Source organism: Temnothorax nylanderi, unplaced genomic scaffold (genome assembly GCF_030848795.1).
Source record: "Temnothorax nylanderi isolate EJ_2023f unplaced genomic scaffold, tnyl_v1.0 TNYL_tig0166_pilon, whole genome shotgun sequence".
Classification (NCBI taxonomy): domain Eukaryota; kingdom Metazoa; phylum Arthropoda; class Insecta; order Hymenoptera; family Formicidae; genus Temnothorax; species Temnothorax nylanderi.
In genome coordinates this window covers 42,576-65,426 of record NW_027249228.1, presented here as the reverse complement: position 1 = coordinate 65,426, position 22,851 = coordinate 42,576, and the positions used below count along the sequence as shown (strand labels likewise).

Genomic DNA, 22,851 nt, shown 5'->3' with positions numbered 1-22,851 from the left:
TTTGTACCATCCTTATTTACAACTTTCCATTATAACTCTCTTTACTAAAGAAACTATTCTTAATTTCTCTTTATTCATACCTTAAAATAACATGATGTGGGAAAAATAAGATTTTGCTCCAAAAAGCTAGTATTCATCGTTTACAAATTTTGGCTTTCACATGACAATTTAAATCTGTCTGATTTACGTTAGTTCAACTTGCGGCCACCAGCCGCGCTGGGGAGAATCTTTGCGTCGCCAATCAACATGAAAGAACTTAAAAGAGCTCTATCTAAGAGAATTCTATCAGAGATGATTCATAAAATCTAAGCTTTAAGAAGAGCTGGATTAGGTTACCGGATGATAAAGAATATGCCAAAAGAAATTTTAAAATGGATACTGTTAATTCTTAACACTGTTTGAATTACAGTATTATACCAGAAGATTAACATAAATATTAGGTGACTTTTATTGATAAAGCGAACAGAAGAAAGAGATGAGACCTATAGCTCTGTCTTCATGTATGAGTAAAGTTATGGAGATAATTGTAAATGAATAATGATTCATATACTAGGTAGAAAACAAGAGTATTTTAAATAATGGCTAGAACAGATTCAGAAGAGGAAGATTTTGTACAGACGACTTATTGAAAGTTATAACAGATATCAGAATTAGTATATATGTATAAAAAAGAATACATGGCAGCATTTCTAAATGTAGCTTCAGTACGTAATAACGTAATAATATACGATTATATGATTATGAGTAAAATTTATTGAAAAGATGCCTTAGCCCTCCATTGCCCTCGTTTCAGTAAACAAACGTTAGTGCTCTCGTATGAGCGCCACACGCGCTTAGAAGGTGTAGCCAGAATATCAGGGTGCGGCAAAAATTTATCTTTATACAAATTTTATTATTATTTCAAATGGATCATATAAGAATTGTGTGTTATATGTACACACACACACACTATTATGCTGGCGGAAAACAAAGATCCTGGTAACGTCGTGCGTTTAAAAATTGCATTTTTTAATAACTTATTTGGGGTAAACTATACGGTAAACATTATTGAATTTTTTTAAATCACGTTTATATAAATGTTTTCTATTATTTAATCGCTTTTTAATTAAAATCTTAAATGTATTTTACTTACAATTAAAAACAGAACATAACTAGTACTGATATATATCAAGATATATATATACATATATTTAGAGTATTAGTTTATCTTTTACATTTTAGTTTTAATATATGGTAAAATCATAAGTTTAGTGATACAATAATTTTTTTTATTAGAGTAAGTGAGTAACTATAAATATATGCAACATTTTTAAATGTAATTTTTTTAAATTTATTTTTGTGAGAAAATATAAATAATTAATTTCTACTCATATATTTTAACTCAATATATTTACTTTACATATATTTGAACAATGCTCGATAATGTTTTAATAGATTTTTAATAGGTTTTAGAAATAATATGCAGATCTTTAGACATATTGCTACATGCATAAATTACTTGGCAACACCGTATTTGTAACTGTGTAGTGTAAAGAATAGTTTGTTAATATTATCATTTTAAATAATAAATTTTTTCATCATTATTTTAATCAATATTTTGTTATTAAATACGAGCGGTAGCTAATTTTTATTAAAATTGTATGCGGACACATACACATATCCCTTTGCATCACGCAATACATGTGTACATGCACCGGCAGAAATGGTGTGGCCCTTGGCGGCAAGATTACGTATGTAAGCACACGCATACCTAGCCGCCACGACAATTATGCCGGTGCGTGTACATATATGCATGCATGCATGTGTGTATGGTGCATATCTCACACGAAAAGAAATTTTTTTTGTATTTAGTATCAACGTTTTTCTTATTTCAAGAAGAATAGCTTAAATAAATTTATCATTAAGTTTTTTTATGCGAATTAGATAGATAATTTTTAATTTATACATACGTTTGCGCGCGCGGGAGCTCGCGCGCGCGCACGCACACACACACACACACACACACACACACACACACACACACACACGCACGCACGCACGCACGCACGCACACACACGCACACACACGCACATACGCACACGACACGCACACGCGCGCGCGCGAACGTGTCTGCACCATAGTGCGCTCCCCCCCGAACGCAGCCATTATGTTGAGAAAAGTATTACTAATATTTACATTAATTTCAGTAAGTAATAGGGATTCGTATAAGGAACCAAGCAGCCATGTTGCTACTGAAAGATACTCACCTGTTCGTCGGGCATCGGAAGGATCGGGTGCTCCTGGGCCAGGCATTCAAGCACTTCAACAAGAATATCAACAGTTACAGAGATTAGCATCACCTTCACATAGCCCTGCGAGTATTCCGGGTTCTCCTGTACACGAAAGAGGTGTAGCAGCAATTACGCAAGGTATTTATTTTTTATAGAATATTTTGCTAATTTAATATACAACGTGCCTTATCATTATTTTTTTTATTGCAAATTTCCGGCTTATTAATTGTTCAGTAATGTTAACTGATAGTTATTAGTTTATTTTTGTAACAAGTAAGTTTGGTGTTTGACAACAAACAATTAATTTAATATGTTGAAAAGATTTATATTTCTCTATTAAAATGTACGCAATTATATAATTGGCATAATATTAAGAATTCATTATTATAAAAATATCTTATGCTATACAAGACTAGGGCTGTTATTTTTGACAACTTCGAAGCTTCGAATATCGAATCCTTCGAAGCAAATTACCAGCCCTAATTCGGGTACCCGTACGACGCAGGTATAACAACGTATGCTATAGATATCTGTATATTATACGGAGACGCGTATATGCAGAGTAATAAAACATAAATTTTCACATGCTTCAAAAATGTATAAAATGTATGAAAGAATGCTTTTATTAACCGTCCGTTCTTTCGGTACCTTCTTAGTGCATACGTGGGTCTGTCATGTTCAACACTATTTTCCCTACCTTAAAGTATTTTAAAAAATCTGAAAAAATTCACAAAACATCTGTTTACACTGTAGTTGACGATTTTATAGTCTTTTAATAAACATCGTTTATTTAATATTTTACCTTTAATGAACTTTGAATAAAATTAGCAAAATTATTACTTACAAAAAAGATTATGTCTAGTGTATACGTGGGTCTGAGACGTCCATGCGAGATTTGACTTGCTCGGTATTCGGAGATATATTAATCTTTCGTAACAGCCCTCGGCCCTTTTTTTTCGGTGCCAATTTTTAACAACAAAATAAATCATTTTAGTGAAATATAGTATACCATTGTAAAGAGTAAACCCTTGGCTACAAAATTTATATAGGCATTTTTGGTCTACGTCGTTTTGTTCAACCGGTATAGAGTAAAAACGACAAAGGTGCAAAAATCGAAAAGTCAAAATTCCCGGGGTGGAGTCGTGTCTTCATTCTCGGACTGGATTTTAAATAAAGATACATAATTTTGATCATAAAAAATAATAGAATACACTTTATTCATTGTTTTTTAGTAGAAAAATGGAAAGCGGAAAATAATTTCAAGAAAATTAATTCTTTTCGCTAACAGTTAAAGCATGTAAAAACGGAGTCTGACGAGCGCACACACTCGTTGTGTGCCTTACGCCTGCACGAAATGCACTGTTTTTCATCAGCACTGTTTTCTATTGTAATATAATTGTTTGAATCACCGCTGAAATTCCGATAATGTACCCGGAATTGTCTGTCATGCGTAACACGAGTATTAATTTACTTAGACCCCGTGAGGATACGTAGAAAAGACAAGGAGGGTGATATAAGGAAAAGAATGCCAGGATTTCACTCTTTACGTTTGATTATATTTCCTCTATACAATAACGAGATATCCATTGCACGGAATCAAAATCACGCGAATACCCGTCGGGATGGATACATAGGCCGTAGAGCCCTCCGACGCACGACCGATTCCTACGATAGTTCGGTGACGACTTCTCTCACGCTCTTACTTCGCCGTAACACGTTCGTACAAGCTCGCGACCGTTACATTTTTTCATGCGAACATCTCGCGACATCGCCGGCCAATCACAGGCCTCCTCGTTCGCGCTTCGCTAGCATTGACGCCCACGCCTCTAACTACCGCGGCGACCGCACGCATCCTGCGGCGCTACATGCCGGAACGACCGCGCCATCGATTTCTTACACTATTATCTCCGAGGATACGCAGCACATATTATTTAGCTTTCTTGACTTCGTTTTGGCTTGGAAACGACTTTGCCCCGAACACAAGTTTTAGGTTTGGTCGCTTCTAAAATAATAGAAATCAATGAAAATAAAAAAACTGCACTGGATTTGTGTTCAGCATGCATTACTCTTTAGAATCACTTACTTTGAGATTCGGAGAGACAATAATACTTAAGATATTACAAACTTTCGACGCGGAAGAAATTTTACTTTCGACCTGCGAAAACACGTTTGCTTCGATAAGAATCACAACATCCCAGATAACAAGATACTTCCACAGTACTAGTACGGAGAACGTACGTCGTACTTTGCGTATCGGTACTGTAGCTACCACGTACGTGCGTACCGTAGGTGTACGTTACCAGTATTTGGTACGCAGTACGGCTACCGTAGCGCTACTGTGCGCTTGATGTAGGGTTATGATCGTACGCTGTACTCTCACGGTACCAATAGTGTACTAGAACGAGAATGCATTATCGTACCGGCTTTTTTCGGTTTTTCCCCATCCCATTATATATTTATAAAGGTTATATACGTATAAAAAAACATTATTTCAATTTAATTGTAATTAAATTATACAAAATTTATTCATTTAAATACATTATATAATAATTCATATATACATGATAAAAACGAAACAAAATTTTCATATTATATATATATAATAATGTTATAATACAAAATATGTATATAATTAAAAGGTAATAATTAACTATATATAATATATTATTGTATAATCAAATAATTAGGACTCTCGATAATGAACAAAATAAAATTAGATCACGCTATGAGAATCAACGCGGTTATTTGTGCGCTTTATACTACAACGACGACGACGATGTCCTCACGGTCTCGCCGGCCGTGGAGGAGCGCGCCGTCGCTTTCCTCAAAATTATTTCCCGAAAGTCAGCAAGATGGTAGCTCGACCAAACAATTCTCTCTATTACGGTAATGGGCGCCAGGTGCGAATACGCGCACCACGTTACTCGAAATAAACGCGAAGTATCTCAGGCGTGTGGTCCATACGCGAGACCGCGAGTGGGTCCCGGATGAAGGGAGGAGAGGGAGCGCCGCGCAATCAACACACAAAAATAAAATCAATTCAATAACAAATATATTTAATAAGCCAAGAAGTAGGGTCTTCCGCAGGATTTCTTGTGCGGGACGATACGTGAACGCGGGATGTACCTTACGCGACGATACTCTAACGCGACACACTACTCTGCAATATTTTAACGCGACCCGATACTTTACGCAAGACGGCACATTGACGCGGGAATAATACGCTCCTACGGGCGATACATTTTACGCAAACGATACATTAACATTACGCGGACCGAGACATTAACGCGAGCGATACTTTACACGGAACGATACGCGAACAACGCAACGACGCACGACACGATAACCTCCCTCACAACGACCGCGAATCCCTTCGGATTACGCGAGTCCCCGATTGACCCCGCGATTGACCTCGGCCTTCACGCACGAAGCCTCGCGAGGTCCGCAATACGATAACACGATGCCCCGCACGCCGCGACGCGATCACGCGGAGGCCACGCTCCGGCCCCGCGATGATACGGTGCCCGGTCGTGCGAAGAGCACCCCGCCTAGAACGGCTCGATTACGCCCGGCGCATCTTCCCGTTCGCGAAACGACAGCCCGAAACCAAACGCATCGCAATCACACGGAATATCACGAAACTAAACGCGTCACAAATCACACGGAACGGGACGACTCAAATTACAACCCATTTCGAAACGCTGACTGTCGGCGGCCGCACTTCCGAATCCCCGAGACGGGCAGTACACTCTCGTTTTCTCGGCCGGGCCCTCCCGCGGTATTTCTCTCGATACGCTAACACGGATAACACATTCTCGCGGCACTACGCGACTCCCGGGAGGGCCTCGGTATCGCAGCGATCTTACTTTGGATGCGTGAGCAGTGGCCTTACAATGTCCTTCGCCGGCAGCCTTCTTCCGGATCGCTCGCAGGGGCTGGATGGCACCGTTCGCTAGCTCGGTCCGCACGACAGTAACTCGCCCCGGTCCGGCGGGACCACGCTGGGCCCGCGCGCCTGCGCGCCGGGGGTGCACCACTGCCGATCGTGCGATTGCCGCGCCCGTCTTCCGGCGCCTTGCACAATCGCCGCCTCGCGCGCCCTCCCGGGCGCCTCTCGCAGGCGCCTCCACCTACCGGCGGGTGTTTTAAATCCGCATTGAGTCCGGCTGTCCAGGCCGCGACTCGAGGACCGGTCCGTCGACGACCAGGCTGGACGGGCCATGGCCTGTCGACCGGTGGCGGAATTCCGGTAGTGGTTTCCTCGTGGGACGGGGACCTTCGTCGGGGCGTCCCCCTCCTCGGTCCCTCCGTGTCCCGGGCCGTCATCTGTTGTTGCGGGCTACGCGCCCCTCGTGCTAGGTGCTCGCTACCCCGGCTATGGGCCCCAGCGCGACCCGACCGTCGGCCGATCTTCCTTGGTGAGTTTCCGGCTGGCCCCCTGCATAATCCCGCGGTGCGACTTTACGTCGTTACACGAGTTCTTGGCCATCCGCTCCGCACCCTCGCTCCTAACCTAGAAGTCTTACAAATTTTAGCCTACGATAATGCTAACGCCTCGCCCGCTCGGGTGGAGGCACCACCCTTGACGCCCACCTCGGCCGAGCTACCATCCGGGCCGGGGACGTGACTAATGTCACGTCACAATACTTTACTATAATTTAAGTAATTAAACAATATAAACAATATACATTTTTAATTCATTATCAGTATGCGTTGAAGATGATCCAAAAAAGGATCGAAACGTTGTTAATATAACGTTTATATTATGTATAGATTTGATATAATTAATAACTGTAATGAAATTGTATTAAAAAGTCATGTGAAAGGGAAAGGGCCCCATCCCCGCCCTTTCCTGTGAGGCACAACCAAATATTTGCCCCTCCATACCATTTATCCTGAAAAAAAAGAAGAAATGAATTAGGGATGAGAACGGCCCCACCCCGCCGTTCTCTGTGAAGCACATCCAAATTTATTACTGCTTCTCCAAGCAAATAAACAAAATACAAAAAATACATACCGCCATACTAACAAAAGTCTGGTGGACTGCTAAAAAGGGTTATACCATCATTACTCTCATCGTCGTATAGATCTGGAATTATATTATTTATTAATAGAAATTAATAATGTTTTATTTATTTGTTATTTAAGGCTCCTGGTCCCTGCCATGATATAACAAGACAGGTGTAGCATTTCCAAGGATGCGCAGTCGTCAATTTTCTTTCACCAATAAAAAATTTATCCGACATGCAAGAAGGAACATGGCTCCTCCCCTAATATATGCCAACGTGTCAATTTTTCGGACAAAAATTTGATTGGTTGTTTCCTATTCTTCGGCCATTATTATGCGCAATGCTACACCTTCTTCTTATTGTAGTGGTCCCTGCTACAACTGTTTTTATGTAATGACGTCAGAAGCAAGAATGACACGTTGAAAATCTTTGCATGGTATTTCCAAATAAAAAGATATTTTGCACAAAATAACACTTCAGATTACTTCAGCACACTTCAAAAATACTCCGAGTTTTATCCATTTCCCTTGACAATTAATAAACAGTCATAAAATAAACGTAATACGAAGCCTAACTATGCACGTTTATGTACCTGCGCATAAGTCTACATTGTTAGGCTTTGCATTACATTCATTTTACGACTGTTTATTAACTGTCAAGGGAAATGTGTAGAACTCGGAATATTTTTGAAGTGTGCTGAAGTGATATGAAGTGCAAAATATCTCTTTATTTGGAAATACCGTGCAAGAATTTTCAACGTGTCATTTCTCGCTTCTGATGTCATTAAATAAGGATAGTTATAGTAGGGACCAGGAGCCTTAAGATTACTAATTTAAATTTAACAAATTTTATAATTTATAATTAATATAATTTTATAATTTTTTATAATTTATATTATAAATTACTATATATTATTATACCTATTATTTATTTACCATTTTCTGCCAAATATTCATGCTCGTCGTTGTCCTCCGTTCCATCCGTGTCCTGGGTGTCCTGGGTATCCTGGGTGTCCTGGGTGTCCTGGGTGTCCTGGGTGTCCATATCATCGGCGTTTTCTCCCTCCGTGTGCTGGGTCTCCTCTGGTTCGTTGGCGTCCTCAGCTACCTCCTGGATGTTTTCAAATTCCGTGTCCTCTTCCGGGTTATTCATTCGCTGGCGTCGATTGAGTGGGACTTCCTCATTTTCTTCCTCATTTTCTTCCTCACTTTCTTGATGAAGTCGTCGTTTTCTGTTGTAACGCCATTTTCTAGTTTTAAGGCTTTTTAAAGCCTTCTCCAAAGCGTCATAAAATTCGACCTTATTGGGGTTGGAAAAATGTTTGTTGGCGTTTATGGCATCTGGAAAAATTTATGAGAAACACCTTAGTTATCGTCGTGTATATTCAATATCTATATATATAAAATAGAATGTCTGTATGTATGTATGTATGTATGTATGTTCTTTATACACTCTTAAACTATTCGACCGAATTTTTACCAAAAGTATATGAAATAGGGGTAGAATTTTCCGGGGAGTGTTATAGAGTGTATAGTTTTTCGTTACCGATCTTTTTGGAAACCGGTATCCGAAATTTTTCCAATTTTTCGGGAAATAATTGACCGAATCTTAAAGAATTGTATATAAAACAGGGGTAGAATTTTCCGGGGAGTGTCATAAAGTGTATAATTTTTCGTTACCGATCTTTTTGGAAACCGGTATCCGAAAATTTTCCAATTTTTCGGGAAATAATTTACCGAATCTCAAAGAATTGTATATGAAACAGGGGTAGAATTTCCCGGGGAGTGCTATAAAGTGTATAATTTTTTGTTACCGATTTTTTTGGGAATCGGTACCGAAATTTTTCCAATTTTTCGAGAATTAATTTACCGAATCTCAAAGAATTGTATATGAAACAGGGGTAGAATTTCCCGGGGAGTGCTATAAAGTGTATAATTTTTTGTTACCGATTTTTTTGGGAATCGGTATCCGAACTGATAAAGGAATTTTCTTCGATTAAGGATATTGAAACACAAATAAAGTCGTTTGAAGAAAAACGACTCCCGGGCGAAGCCCGGGTAACTAGCTAGTAGAATATAAACACGAACGGTATTTTTTTACGAACCTTGACATGCTTGAGCAAAGCGACTGTCTCGCAATTTGCATCCCCCTGGTCCTGTTCTTCCATTCAAGGTGAGGTATGTAGAAACCTCCTCATCTTCGGGAAATACGCTGCGAAAATACTCTGCAGCGCAATCGACTGGATTGGTCCGTCCAAGATAAACAAAGTATCCCACCTGTAACAAAATTTTTGTAGTAAACTGAATTAAATATATATTTAGAAAAAATTCTTACCAAATCATTATAAATATCATCGTCAACTTCTTCGAAGGCTGAGAAATCGTCCACAGTTTTAAATAAAACTCCTTGTGGCTTCACTGGTCTTCTTACTGCAGACTCTCGCGTCAGTTGTTTGATGGCTTTGACATTTTCACTGCAGGAAAAAATAAAATTATGGAATTAAAAATTCATTTATAATACGTTGCTTGCTATTCTTCAGAAAATTCGTTAATACTTACTCGATTTTCTTTTCAATCAAAATTTGTCGCTCTTCCATCCGATTTAGTTGCGTCACAATCATTCTGAAATAAAATTAATGTCTTTATCCGTGCACTAGATGACTATTGCTGTGATCCTTCTTGAAACTTACTCTACAGATCGTATTATATCACAAGATGTTTCCCCGTCTTTTGTCCACTCTTCTTTATGTCCTTGTCTGGCTGGAGATAGGCGATTCCGTTGTACAGATGATGGTGGTGGTTGTGATAACGTTTGTTTATGTTGTGGTGATGGTTTTGATGGTGGATGACTGTTTCGTGTGAATGATTTTGTGGCTGGTGAAGGAGAGCGTGATAATGTTTGTTTATGTTGTAATGATGGTTTTGATAGTGAATGACTGTTTCGTGTGAATGATTTTGTGGGTGGTGAAGGAGAGCGTGATGACATTTGTTTATGTTGTGATGATAGTTTTGATAGTGGATGACTGTTTTGTGTGAGTGATTTTGTGGCTGGTGAAGGAGAGCGTGATAATATTTGTTTATGTTGTGGTGATGTTTTTGATAGTGAATGACTGTTTCGTGTGAATGATTTTGTAGCTGGTGAAGGTGAGTGTGATGAGATGAGTTTATGCTGTAATGGAGCTGATGGAGGGGGCATGTGTTTATGTGATTGTGCAGGTGAGAGTGATGATGATGATGATGATGATGAAGCATGCAGGGATGATGCTGCTGGGGATTGTGAATGCTGCTGTAATGGTGCATTCTGTCTTTGTGTAGTTGTGATGTTTTGTGCCATGTGTCTTTGTGTGTTCTTTTCGGGACGGGATGTGCAATATTTTGCAATATCCGCATCCAGCCATTGCAACTCTTGGAGTTTGTACGTCTTGTCCGCTCCTCTTCCTCTCCCTCGTTGACTCATCTAAATAATGATTTGAGATAACTCACCTAATGAAGGCATCTTAATCTATAGTATGTAGAATGACTGCAACTATCCAGACGTCAACAATAGGATCTGTATGGCCTTCAGTGTGCCAATAAGGCATGCGAAAACATTTACTCTCCACTTCATTAAGATCTATTACATTGACTTCATCAGATAATAAAGAACATCGGAAGACACCTACTGATGACGATGGCAAACCAACATCGAAAAAATCTTCAACTCTGCAAAACTCTTTAACCGCCAACTGATAATGCTCACGCGAGAGAATGATGCTCTGAACAAGACAAACCTTTGAATTGTGTAATATTACCGTATTATCCTGATTCTTCACCGATATACGAAATTTTCCTGTGTCTAAGATCTGAAATTGACGACTATCTAGGGGAGTATCAAAAACTACAGGACTAACCCAGGGTCTACTGGAACGTATCACTTCTTCAGTTACATTATGTACGATGTTTTGTGTAACTTGTAACTTTTCAAGTCGCCTATTTACGATTTGCTGCAAATGTTGATGAGGCTTCCGGCAAGCTTTGCGGAAATACGTCATATTATTTTCATATGGAAACATGGACAATTCATTCAATGAGCCAAAGCGTCTCGCGTCATCTACGAGATGTAAAAGACAATGAGTAATGTAAGAAAGAATTTCTGGACCATATATATCTTCTGCTCTATTTACAAAAATGTTTATTGCTGTGTGTGCAAAATCAAGACGGTCTTCTGATAAGGAAGAACTGACTAGAATTCGAATGGCGGAATGTAATAGAAGAAAATGTTTATATGCAGCAGGATTTATAAGTCCATAATAAACAACTGGGGCAGTATACAAAAGAAGTTGGCGATTTTCCGTAGCTTTAAACCCTCCATATTTTTTCATGAATTGCGGTTTTCGTGAAAATTCCTTAGGGCAGTAATTCTTAACTTGCTGTAGACGTTTAGTAATAATGTCAAGTGATCTGGCTGAAAGTTTTAAATTTGGATTATATTTTCCATTAACAAAAACGCTATTTATTTTTGGGACGACACCAAGAAAAACAGTGTGCATCAAGTCGAAGACCGTTTGAGTTACCAACCCTATCTCTAAAGTAAGCAGAGCAGAGTCAGAATCTGTATGATGTTCTCCATCAATGCGCTGTCTGTATTCTTCGTCTGTACGGGGCCTGTGCTGAATACCACGATAAGCTACTACTCCACGACGAAGCCAATTTCCCCGAATCCAACATTTTGAACACGGAAATATACTGCCATGGCCTTTATGACCCAATACAAAAGCTCGCGCAGGAGAATCTGCTATGAAACATCTCAATTCAATTACTTTCAATTGATTATGAAAAACAACTCCACGATTTAATACATCCTGAACTTCATCCACAAAATATTGGAATAATTCCTGCGCATTATTTGGTTTTGATGACCCTCGCCAGACGCCTACAATTTCTGGTTTACTTCGACGAATATTTGCAATCCTAATTTGTATTGGCCACATTTGAATTTTTCCCTGTCCATCTAGTGTTGCACCATTTGTACTAAAGTCTACCATCAAAGTGTCAAGTGGAATCAGTTCCGGAGAGGTTTGTTGAAGAATGGAAAGAATTCCTGTCTCAAATTCTAAATGGAGATATTCACCCCCTGCAATGTTAAGTGTGGGATGCGCGGTACGTGGAGTCTTTAAAAGAGTTCTACTATCCTTTGGCAAAGTAGATAAACAAGGATGTGTTCGAACAACCTGTAAAACAGCATTTATTTGCGAATGAGACATATCACTGCGTACGAAGACTTCAGCAAGGCGTTCTTGAAAATTATCAATAGTGTCTCGAGGCTCAATATCCACCGCATCATCATAATCTGAAATGGATTCAGCATCGTCTGAAGAACTTAATACTTCATCGACCTCATTAAAAGCACATTGCACATCATTAGCTGATGCATCAGAAGATACAGAAATTTCATCTTCCTCAGTCTGACTGCATTCTGCAAGAATTTGACCTTCGTCAACAAAGTCTGAATCGGCTCTAGCATTAGCAACATCTAAATTCTGCTGTTGTAAATATTCGTATTCATTACGTGCAGCTCTTTCTAATTTTTCCAAACGACGACGATGTACTGCAGATAGTAAATGATAAGGCTTGCGACTGCGCCTGTTTGCCAAACGCAACATATTGATAAAATGGAATATGAACAAAAGAAATAGACAAGACGAAAAAATTACAACTCAAGAAAGAGTAAATAAAGTCTGAGGTGAAAAAGCCTAAACCAAAAAAGACAAGTTTTTTCTGGTTAACATAATACTCAATGATACGTAATAAAACCCTGAAAAAAATATAAATGAAATTATGTATACCAATGTATTTGCAAGTGATTGACGAAAATAATTTATTATTAGGAGTCTTTCTGAAAATAATCTTAATAAATAAGAATAAGATAAATAAAATACCTGCAGCAAATTATACAAACCTCGTCCGTTGTAATTACTTCAGCAATCTGACCTGTAGATTAAGAATGAAACGGTGTAAAGCATAAAATGATTGAAAATACGTACAATTAAACAAACACATTTGTTAAATTAAGTTTCTATTTAACCATTAAATCATTATTACAAATTAAAAATTTATAATGGTGTATTGACAATCCGTACAAAATTACCTTTTTTAAAAAAAAGGTAAAAAAAGGCGCCAAGTACACGCATAGTAGTGTATATGTATTATGTTGTTACCCCGAAAAAAACAAAGTGGTAGTATAATACCTCCAAATAGCTTTACCCTGTACATACTGTTTATAAAATGCGTAATACTACAAAAAGGCGTGTATATATTGTTACCTCGAAAAAAAAGAAAGTGGTAGTATTATACCTCGAAAAAACCTAAGTAACAAGTGGTAGACGTACTCTTTGTATCTCGAAAAATCTCGAAAAAATCTAAGCAGTAGTATCTTTATTTCCAAAAAATTATAACCCAAGTGATACACATCACAAAATTATGTTACCTTATCAAAGAAGAGTCGCGTTTCAAGTGATCTATTACAATTACAAAAAAGAAATGATATCTCTTTAAATTACAGCGCCAATTACAGAGAGAACATATATATTGCCTCAAAAAATAATTGTTGCACTACTTTGAAAAATCTTTACATGGTGTCAATTAGAAAAAGAATGTATGATAACAATTTTATAAGATTAAAAAATTTTATTTAAATTTAACAAGGGAATACAAGATATTTAAATACAAAGTTTACATGTGTATTTTTTAGTGGTCACAAAGAATTACAGAGAAACAGTACAAAATAAAAATATTTTATTAAAATATTTAATCCAACGAGGGAATACAAGGTATTTAAATACAAAGTTTATATATTGTTACGCCCGTGCTGTGCGCTCGCTGTGCCGTGCGCTCATACGAGTCGCCCCGTAGCGAGTAGTCGCGAATCGTCCTAGCAACGGTTGTTTGTAAATATCGTTTGTCAGATTTACGCTCTGGATCTTGAACCGGACAGACGTGTCTGGATGTATTGAGGGCAATAAATCCGTTCCTTTTTTAAATAAGAGTATTCTTATTCCCGGTGACGGGGAAGCGCGGCGCGTTCGCGAGAGTGGCGGGAGTGCGAGTGCGACGAACGCGCGGACGAGCGTCACATTTTGGGGGCTCGTCCGGGATCGGACGAGCGAGGATCGGACGAGCGAGGACCGGACGAGCGAGGACCGACGAGCGGCGATACCACGGCCAGGAATTTTCCCATGGCCGCAAGGAAACGGCTCAGGATAGCGACTCCACAGTCGGACGCCGCGGAGATGACGACTGAAATAGTCACACTTCAGGCGGTGATCCGGGAGGTCCGCGAGATGCGCGAGGAACACGCTCTGTCTGAATCCTTTAAACGAAATTGGACAATTCGTTGAATCTAAGTTTATCAGATTTTATCTTTCTTCCTATTTTTATCCGACACTGTATACTTATCATAACTTTTCATTGGATCAAAAGGTTCCCATCTACTCGCTGGAAAAATGTGTTTGTTCCTCTCGTACCATGATCTAGTGAGAAATAACATAAAAGAGAATTATACAAAGTATTCTTTTAATGATAAATACCTAAGTAAAATTTTCCGGCATGTGATTCCTCGGTTTCGACAGAAGCATCGTGCATAACACGAATATCATCGTGAACGTCAAATGTGAACAGAGGTTCGCTTTTTCCTCGTGCCTAATCGCAATATTACATACATTAAAATAACATGCCAACATTGTGATATTGCTTCATAAGTTTTATCACTTAGTATCTTTACCTTAGTTACAATAAAATCGTAAAACGTATAATGGTGCGGTAATATAAGAAAGATCCTCCTTGACATACATTAACTGATCTACCATTACTGTTTTAAGCTCGCTGAATTCACGCTTCGGAACTTCTAAACATCTCTGAAGAAGCTGATAGATAGAATTACCTGTATGTGAAAATTTAATTTATGCAGTAGAACATTATATATCACGCCAATGTTACTCCAAAAGTGACACTGGAGTATTTTAATAACTTAAAAATTCTCTAAATCACTGAGACATTCACCTTTCTTCATTATAACACTCCGACGATAGCCAGATCCATCCCAATAACTGAATGTGATCTCAATTTCTTCTTCCTTCAACGCGTTCTGCTTTCTAGCCCATTCTTGCTTCAATTCTTCCTTAAGTTTATTTTCCTCCTCCTTCCTTTCCCTATCTGGCAAGAAACTTGTATCTACATCTGGATTTTTCTTAATCTTCTTAATCGCGAGGCCATCAGATTGCTCATTTTCTGACTGCGGGGATTTTTCAGCATTGTCTTCATCCAGATTAAAAGACAAAGCTTGAATCTGTCTCTTCTGTTTGTTCTTTTCTTTTCCTGCTCTTTTTCACGTTCCTTGTATCAAAGCATGATATGTATGACTAGATGACATTCAGAGCACTGGGCGAAAATCACATAACATTCAGAGCACTGGGCAGAAATCACATGTGTATATATATATATATAATCACGGCAAACCGCATATATAACATCGTGTTATTTTTATTACATTTAGGAAAATTATTTCATATTAACTCAATAGGCGTTAAACTTGCATACATAGGGAGCTTTCCAGCAAGTGACACAAGCCGACACAAACGTCGTTCTATCTTTCTTTTTTGGCAACGAGTAACAAAGACAAACCGGTAATCTAACCTATACTACGTTTACGCGAGCGTTACTTAATTCTGTATAGTAACTTACGAAAACGATACGATAACTTACGATAATTCCTTCGCGTAAACGGGATCTCTTCGGCATCAGCTCCATGCCGTCAATATATCTAGGTTAACCTGTGTAAACACTCGCGTAATCGCGTAAACGTAGTATAGTAAGTAACAGTAATATATATAGAATAATAGATATATAATTACATATAAAACAATTACCTTGAATTAATCGTCGCGTCGCGTAAAGAGTCACGGTCGGTCTCGCTCCGACACTACCGTGTCTCTCGATAGGTTAACTGAACTGTCAGTGACAGCGCACTGAACGCACTATCGGCACTATCTGCACTGCGCGCAGTACACACTTACACACACGTATTAACTGAACTGACTGTGACAGCGCGCTGGCGAAAGCGCCGCCAATGTCGAAAAAGTGAAAGTGACATTACTCTGTTATATGTATGTTATAATCGCAGCGTTAGGAGGAGGAGGAGGAGGAGTATCTTAAATAAAATTTTTCACATTTGGACTTTGCGTCCCAATATCTCCGCTCGTAGGGCACGTAGCGGAAAATATTATAGGAGATACCCCCCCCAAGTCGACCCCAAGCTATCGATCAAGCCTACTTAGAACTTGATCCGTTCACTCGTTATCGAGATCTCAACATCTCGAGTACTCGCAACCCGTCGCGTCGCGTAAAAGAGTCACGGTTGGTCTCGCTCCGCGTGTACTTGGCGCGAGACACTACCGTGTCTCTTGATATAGACTGAAAATTAAACTATCCTGTACTATGAAATCTTAAAAGGGAAGGCTTAGAACTGAACTCTGCCAAATTTGATGAAACTTGGCAGGATTACAAAGAAAATTCCCTCGAATGTAATAATACCCCTATTTAGATGCCAACGGTCAATCGTTTCCGATATTTTAATAATCAATTTTAATATTTAGTAGCGTCTTTAGAGTAGAGTTTATTAGGACATTCACAGACAAGTATTTGTAGCGTAGTGGATATGGTAACCACCCTCATAATTATTTTATACGTTATTTTATATTATAATTATTTCTATTACAATTTATATAATATACATTTTTTATATCATAAAATAATTTATTTTTTATATCAACAATATAATTATTTTTATTGTAAAACATTGATGTTATAAAGAAATTAACTGTGGGATTTAAACGAGTTTACAAATTATGAAGCAATTACTTATCCACTACGCCAAATACTTGTATGTGAGTATCCTAATAAATTCTACTCTAAAAATGCTATATTTATTATTAAAATATCTCAGAAACGATTGACCGTTGGCACCCAAATTAGGATATCATTACATATTTGAAAAAATTTTCTCTGTAATCCTGTCAAGTTTCATCAAAATCGGCAGAGTTCAGTTCTGAGCCCTCCCTTATTGTAAGACTAAAATTAACACGCTTCTAAGTTCATCTTACTGTTCATCTAACAGTTGTTTGACTTCTAAACGGTGAATTAGATTTAAGAAGTTTTTTCTTTAAAAAGTTCGAGAAGTTCTATATGAATAAATATGTCAAAAATTATTAATACACCTAAAAAAGAAAAAATATTGAGAAAAAATAGATATTTTAATTTAAATTATTTCCCCCAAATTAAATAATTTTACGATTGACTAAGGGTATTTAGAAATTAGAAATGAAGAACTTCAGAGTCACAATCTGATACATATCTAGTACATATATGTTACAATATATATATATATATAATATATATATAATGTTTAATTTTTTAACAAGTCACACTCAATAGACCCCTGGTAACACAATCTGATAGCTCAGATACGTCCCGAAGAAGTGCGCAAGAAAACAGTACAAAATTGCGATAGAAGTGCATAATATAGCTGTGATTATAATATCTGTGATTATAACCTGTGATAAATTTTTATATATAAATTTCACAGTAGCTTCTTACAGCAGACACTGCTGCAATAGTACAGTAAGTACTCGTTCAATCACAGATATTATGCACATCTGTCGCAATTTTGGACTGTTTTCTTGCGCACTTCTTCGGGACGTATCTGAGCTATCAGATTGCGTTACCAGGGACGTTTAACAGGGACGTTTAACCGCTCAGTAGCAATTAATGATTTAGCTCTTACTTTTAGAATTTATAACAAAGAAATCAATGTCGAGTGTCGACAAGACAATGCAGCAGTTATATAAATAACATATATGTATACAGAGTGAGTTGTTACATGAAAAATTACTTACCTCAGATACTGAATGAATAACAATGATTCTCAAATCCTTAAGATATTCCTGAACCTCCTGAATATTCCGTAATAACTTGAAAAATTACGGAAGTAAGGAAAACACGTCCGTACGGGTTCACGTTATCGCAGAAAAGAACAATGCGCAGAGAAAAACAAAATAGCCGCGCTGGCCGTTGGGAGGAGACTTTCCGTTATTATGGCGGATTTACACTGCACGAACTTCTCCATTAAGGCGGCATAAGGTGTACCCAGCACAGTCGACCAATCAGAATTAGATCGCGTTTTCAGCTTGCCAATTGGCAATGTGGGCTATCACATCCCGTCTGGCCGCGCTTGCGTCGATTGCGCGCGCCAAAATATAGTAAGGATATATCTTATTCGTTTTAAAATTAAAAAATATAATAATTTTAGATTTCAATACATGCTCAGTACGCTGTACTGATATGGTACAGTTCCTATTGCGCATATAAACCGAACAGTACGCAGTACTGGTACGATGATAGTACCAGAATGGTACGCTGTACCAGTATCATGTATCATTTTTGTACTGGTACTGTACAGCTGTAGCGAGGGTATTATCAATAGAATCGATAGATTGCTTTTTTTTACGATGTTAACGTCTTTATTACAAACTTAGATCTCTCTCGACTTCTTACCAACAGTGAATATATATTAATGTAGAATGGTAAAGTGGCGCCGTCTAGGGATATCGTCAAGCTGGCGCTGTCTAGGGAATAGTCACCACACTACCCCCCTTCCTAATAATCTTCAGGATTTTATGTTCTGAAACTGACGGTTTTCTTAGTCTTCGGAGCTGGATAGGTCTTCAATGTTGATGAGGTGCCTGGGATCGTTGGCGAAGAGGTGTCCGTCTCGTCAGGTGTTGCCGGGAGAATTTCAAAATAAGCTGGTTTTAACCCTTAAATGCCACACCTCTCAAGAATCTCGTAAATGACACATGGGGTCTAAAAGACCCCAGCATGAAAAATGTCTCCTTACTTATTGATTTTTTGATATTTAGTTATGAAAATTATTTTCAATGTTGTTCAAGGCTTAGAAAAGAGAATAAAATGCTTATATTGTTAAAATTTCAATTTCAACATAGTATAAAAAATTAAGATCGCCAACAGTTAAAATGTTGGCTCCAAAATCAAAAAAATAAAAAATAATAAATAAATAAATATGAGCTCCATATTTGGCGGGAACATTTGAAAATATATCATCCGCTGGACCCCGGGTGGCATTTAAGGGTTAATCGTTCTGTAGAAATAGTTGCTGGTTCTCCTTTTACATTGATCTTGAACACGTTGTCAGAAATTCGTTCTATAACTTCGTACGGACCTTCATATGGTTGATCTAACGGCCTCTTGGTGCCTCCAACGCGAATAAACACGTGCGAGCACGATTACAGATCTTTGAGAGCGAAAGCTTTTGGCTTGTTGTGATGAGCTGCTGGCTCGGGGCGAACCTTGCGCATATGTTGACGCAGGCGTTCTACAAAGACTTGAGGATCTGGTGAAGGATCTTCGTCGACGAAGAATTCCGCTGGAAGTCGAAGTGGTGTTCCGTATACCAACTCAGCTGCACTAGTTTTAATATCTTCCTTCAGGCTGGCTCGTAGTCCTAGGAGTACCGTAGGCAAGACGTCTACCCATTCGATGTTTGCGTGGGTACGGATGGCTGCTTTTAAAGAGCGGTGGAATCGTTTTATTGCACCGTTGGATGCTGGATGGTATGGTGTTGTTCTTACTCTTTTAGCTCCAAGTAACCTGGTTAAGGCTTCGAATAATGCAGACTCGAATTGCGATCCACGATCTGTCGTAATTAGGGCTGGAGCTCCAAAACGGGCAACCCATGTAGCGTAAAACGCCGTGACGATAGTATCAGCTGTTATATCTGCTAAGGGCGTCGCTTCAGGCCAACGAGTGAATCTATCGATGGCTGTGAGACAGTACCTGTAACCGCGAGATACGGGCAGAGGTCCAACAATGTCAAGGTGTACGTGATAAAATCTTGTGTCAGGAACTTTAATATGTTCAGGGATGTTACGGTTGTGACGCTGAATTTTTGCGCGTTGGCAAGCAAGGCATGTTTTGACCCAGTGAGTTATATCTTTGTTAATATCGGGCCAGACAAATCTTCGCGTGATAAGTTGCTTAGTGGCACGAATTCCCGGATGTGATACGCGATGAGTGTTATCAAAAATCTTCCTTCGGAGAGATTGAGGAATGTATGGACGAACGTCATCGCCGGAAATATCGCAGTAAATTGTGCGTTCGGTATTGTCTAAGCGTAATTTGCGTAGTTTTAAACTAGTCTGAGATTGTAATAGGAGTTGTAATTCTTGATCTTCAGCTTGTGCGTCTGCTATGTCTTCAGTGGAGACTATTACAGGCATACTGATAGCTTGAATGCGAGATAATGCATCTGCGGCAGTATTATCTACTCCAGGTAAATGCACGATTTTAGTAGAAAATTGTCCAATGTAATCTAAATGACGTAATTGACGCGGTGAAGCTTTGTCAGACTTTTGGTCGAACGCGTAGATTAATGGTTTATGGTCGGTTGCAATGATACATTCGCGTCCTTCGAGCATATAACGAAAGAATTTAATGCTATTGTAAATTGCGAGTAGTTCGCGATCATATGTGCTAAATTTCTTTTGTGCCTCGGATAATTTTCGTGAATAAAATCCTAGAGGTACGCGTTTACCTTCTTGTACTTGCTGTAGAGTTGCTCCTATAGCTGTGTTCGATGCGTCTGTGCACAGGATTAATGGTCCGTCTTCGCTGGGGTGAGCCAAGAGGGATGCATTTGCGAGCTGTTGTTTGCACTCGTCAAACGCACGTTCTGCTTCGGCAATCCAAGATATTGGACGTTTGTCTCGTTTAGTGGACCCTTTGATAAGTGCATTAAGAGGCGCTTGAGTAACGGCGGCATTCTTGACGAATCTACGATAAAAATTTATTAATCCAAGAAATCTGCGTAGCTCCATTATTGTTCGTGGCTTTGGGTAATTGATAATTGCAGCGACTTTGTCTTTGAGAGTAGTTATTCCCTCGCTGTTGATTAAGTGTCCGAGATATCGAACTTCCGATGCGCCGAATGTGCACTTCTCGAGGTTGATAGACAGTCCGTGCTCTTGTAGTCTTCTAAGAACTTCTCGGAGGTGTTTTCTGTGCTGCTGTGGCGTCTTCGATGCGATGATAATATCGTCTATGTAACAGAAGGCGTATTCTAATCCTCTAAGGACTGTGTCCATTAGCCTCTGAAACGATTGCGCGGCATTACATAATCCGAAAGTCATTTGTTTGAACTGGAAAAGGCCAAAAGGCGTTATTATAGCGGTTTTCTGCTGATCTTCGGGTGCTATAGGAATTTGATGAAAGGCTTTAACTAAATCTAATACGGTAAATACTTTGCATCCTCGTAGACGATGTGCAAAATCGTGTATATGAGGGACAGGATATCTATCCGGTCGTGTTTTCTTATTTACGCGGCGGTAGTCGCCACATAATCTCCATCCGCCATTCTTCTTGCGAACCATATGAAGGGGGCTGGCCCAAGGACTAGAGGATGGTTCACAGATACCCTCGTGTAGCATACGTTCGAATTCGAGGCGTGCGGTCTTTGCACGAGTCGGTGAGAGACGGCGGGCTCGTTCGGCGACGGGGGGACCTTCAGTAATGATATGATGTTGAACTGCGTGTTTAGGCTCTTGAATTTTTGCTGGACGAGTGACGCTGTTGAATTCTCGTAAGAGATCACTATATGGGTTATCGTTACTGATGGTTGAAAGTGATGGGGTGCAACACGGAGTTAAGTCTCCATCAACTTTGAGCTTCGTTGTTCCATCAATAAGGCGACGGCCATGTAAGTCCACCAAAAGGTTATGACGTTTCAGGAAATCGGCTCCAATTATTGCTTGTTCGACGTCAGCTACTAGAAATTCCCATTTGAAAGGTCTGCGTAGCGATAAATTTAATGTAAGAGTTTTAACGCCATACGTGTTGATTGCAGTGCCGTTTGCTGCATAAATTTTAAGATCTGTTGGAGTTGCACGTCGGATTAGAGACTTCTTGGGTAGAACGGAGACATCCGCGCCGGTATCTATTAAAAACCTCGTTCCTGAATTTGTATCCAGGATGGCGAGGCGGTTTTGAGTATTTCCTGGACCCGAGGTCGCCTCAATCCGCGGGGCCTGCTTTAGTTTTCCTGTTTTTCTTGCGCTTTCGGCCACCCGCAGGGCTCTCGACAATTGCGGGCCTCAGTACCAAACTTTCTATGGTAGTAGCATGGAAGGGTAGGTTGACCTTTGATGGCTCGTGCTGGTGAGCGCCCGGTTGGCTGTCGCCCTCGGCTTCGTGAGCGTGAACGGCGGGGCTGAAATTTCTTTTCTAACTTCTTGGCAAGAGCCTCAATCTGCAATGTGAGTGCATCTATAGAACTTGTATGTGCGGACTCACCTCTAGTGTTGTTTTTTGTGGTAGGCGTGTCTCCCGTGGTGCATACGGCTAAAACGGATGGTCTTATGATGTCCATTGCCCTGTCTGCCATTTCTGCTAGACATCCTAAATCTTGTGTATCGGAGACTGCTAAAATAGTGCGTATTTGATCTGGCAGTTGTTCTAAAAAGAGAGAT

The 22,851-nt window shown here is 39.3% G+C and overlaps 2 protein-coding genes and 1 long non-coding RNA gene across 4 annotated transcripts in view; 1 reads left to right on the top strand and 2 right to left on the bottom strand.

The window, feature by feature from the left end:
* LOC139777845 (serine/threonine-protein kinase SIK3) overlaps positions 1-22,851 on the top strand; it is a 196,087-nt gene that overhangs the window by 134,434 nt on the left and 38,802 nt on the right. For both annotated transcript variants that reach the window (XM_071715484.1, XM_071715485.1), the window contains one exon: positions 2,188-2,409. In XM_071715484.1, coding sequence (XP_071571585.1) covers positions 2,188-2,409 — 222 coding nt within the window. The remainder of the gene's footprint in view (positions 1-2,187; positions 2,410-22,851) is intronic.
* Positions 4,767-12,955, bottom strand: LOC139777842 (uncharacterized). The gene is made up of 6 exons (XM_071715481.1): positions 9,970-12,955; positions 9,839-9,901; positions 9,615-9,753; positions 9,385-9,556; positions 8,216-8,620; positions 4,767-7,360 (listed from the first exon to the last, which is right to left on the bottom strand). Exons 1-6 carry the CDS (start codon positions 10,734-10,736, stop codon positions 7,296-7,298), a joined length of 1,611 nt encoding a protein of 536 aa, XP_071571582.1. The 5' UTR covers positions 10,737-12,955; the 3' UTR covers positions 4,767-7,295.
* LOC139777843 (uncharacterized) lies at positions 14,037-16,442 on the bottom strand. Its single transcript, XR_011719441.1, has 2 exons — positions 15,317-16,442; positions 14,037-15,197 (listed from the first exon to the last, which is right to left on the bottom strand). It is a non-coding gene; the product is annotated as an uncharacterized lncRNA (long non-coding RNA).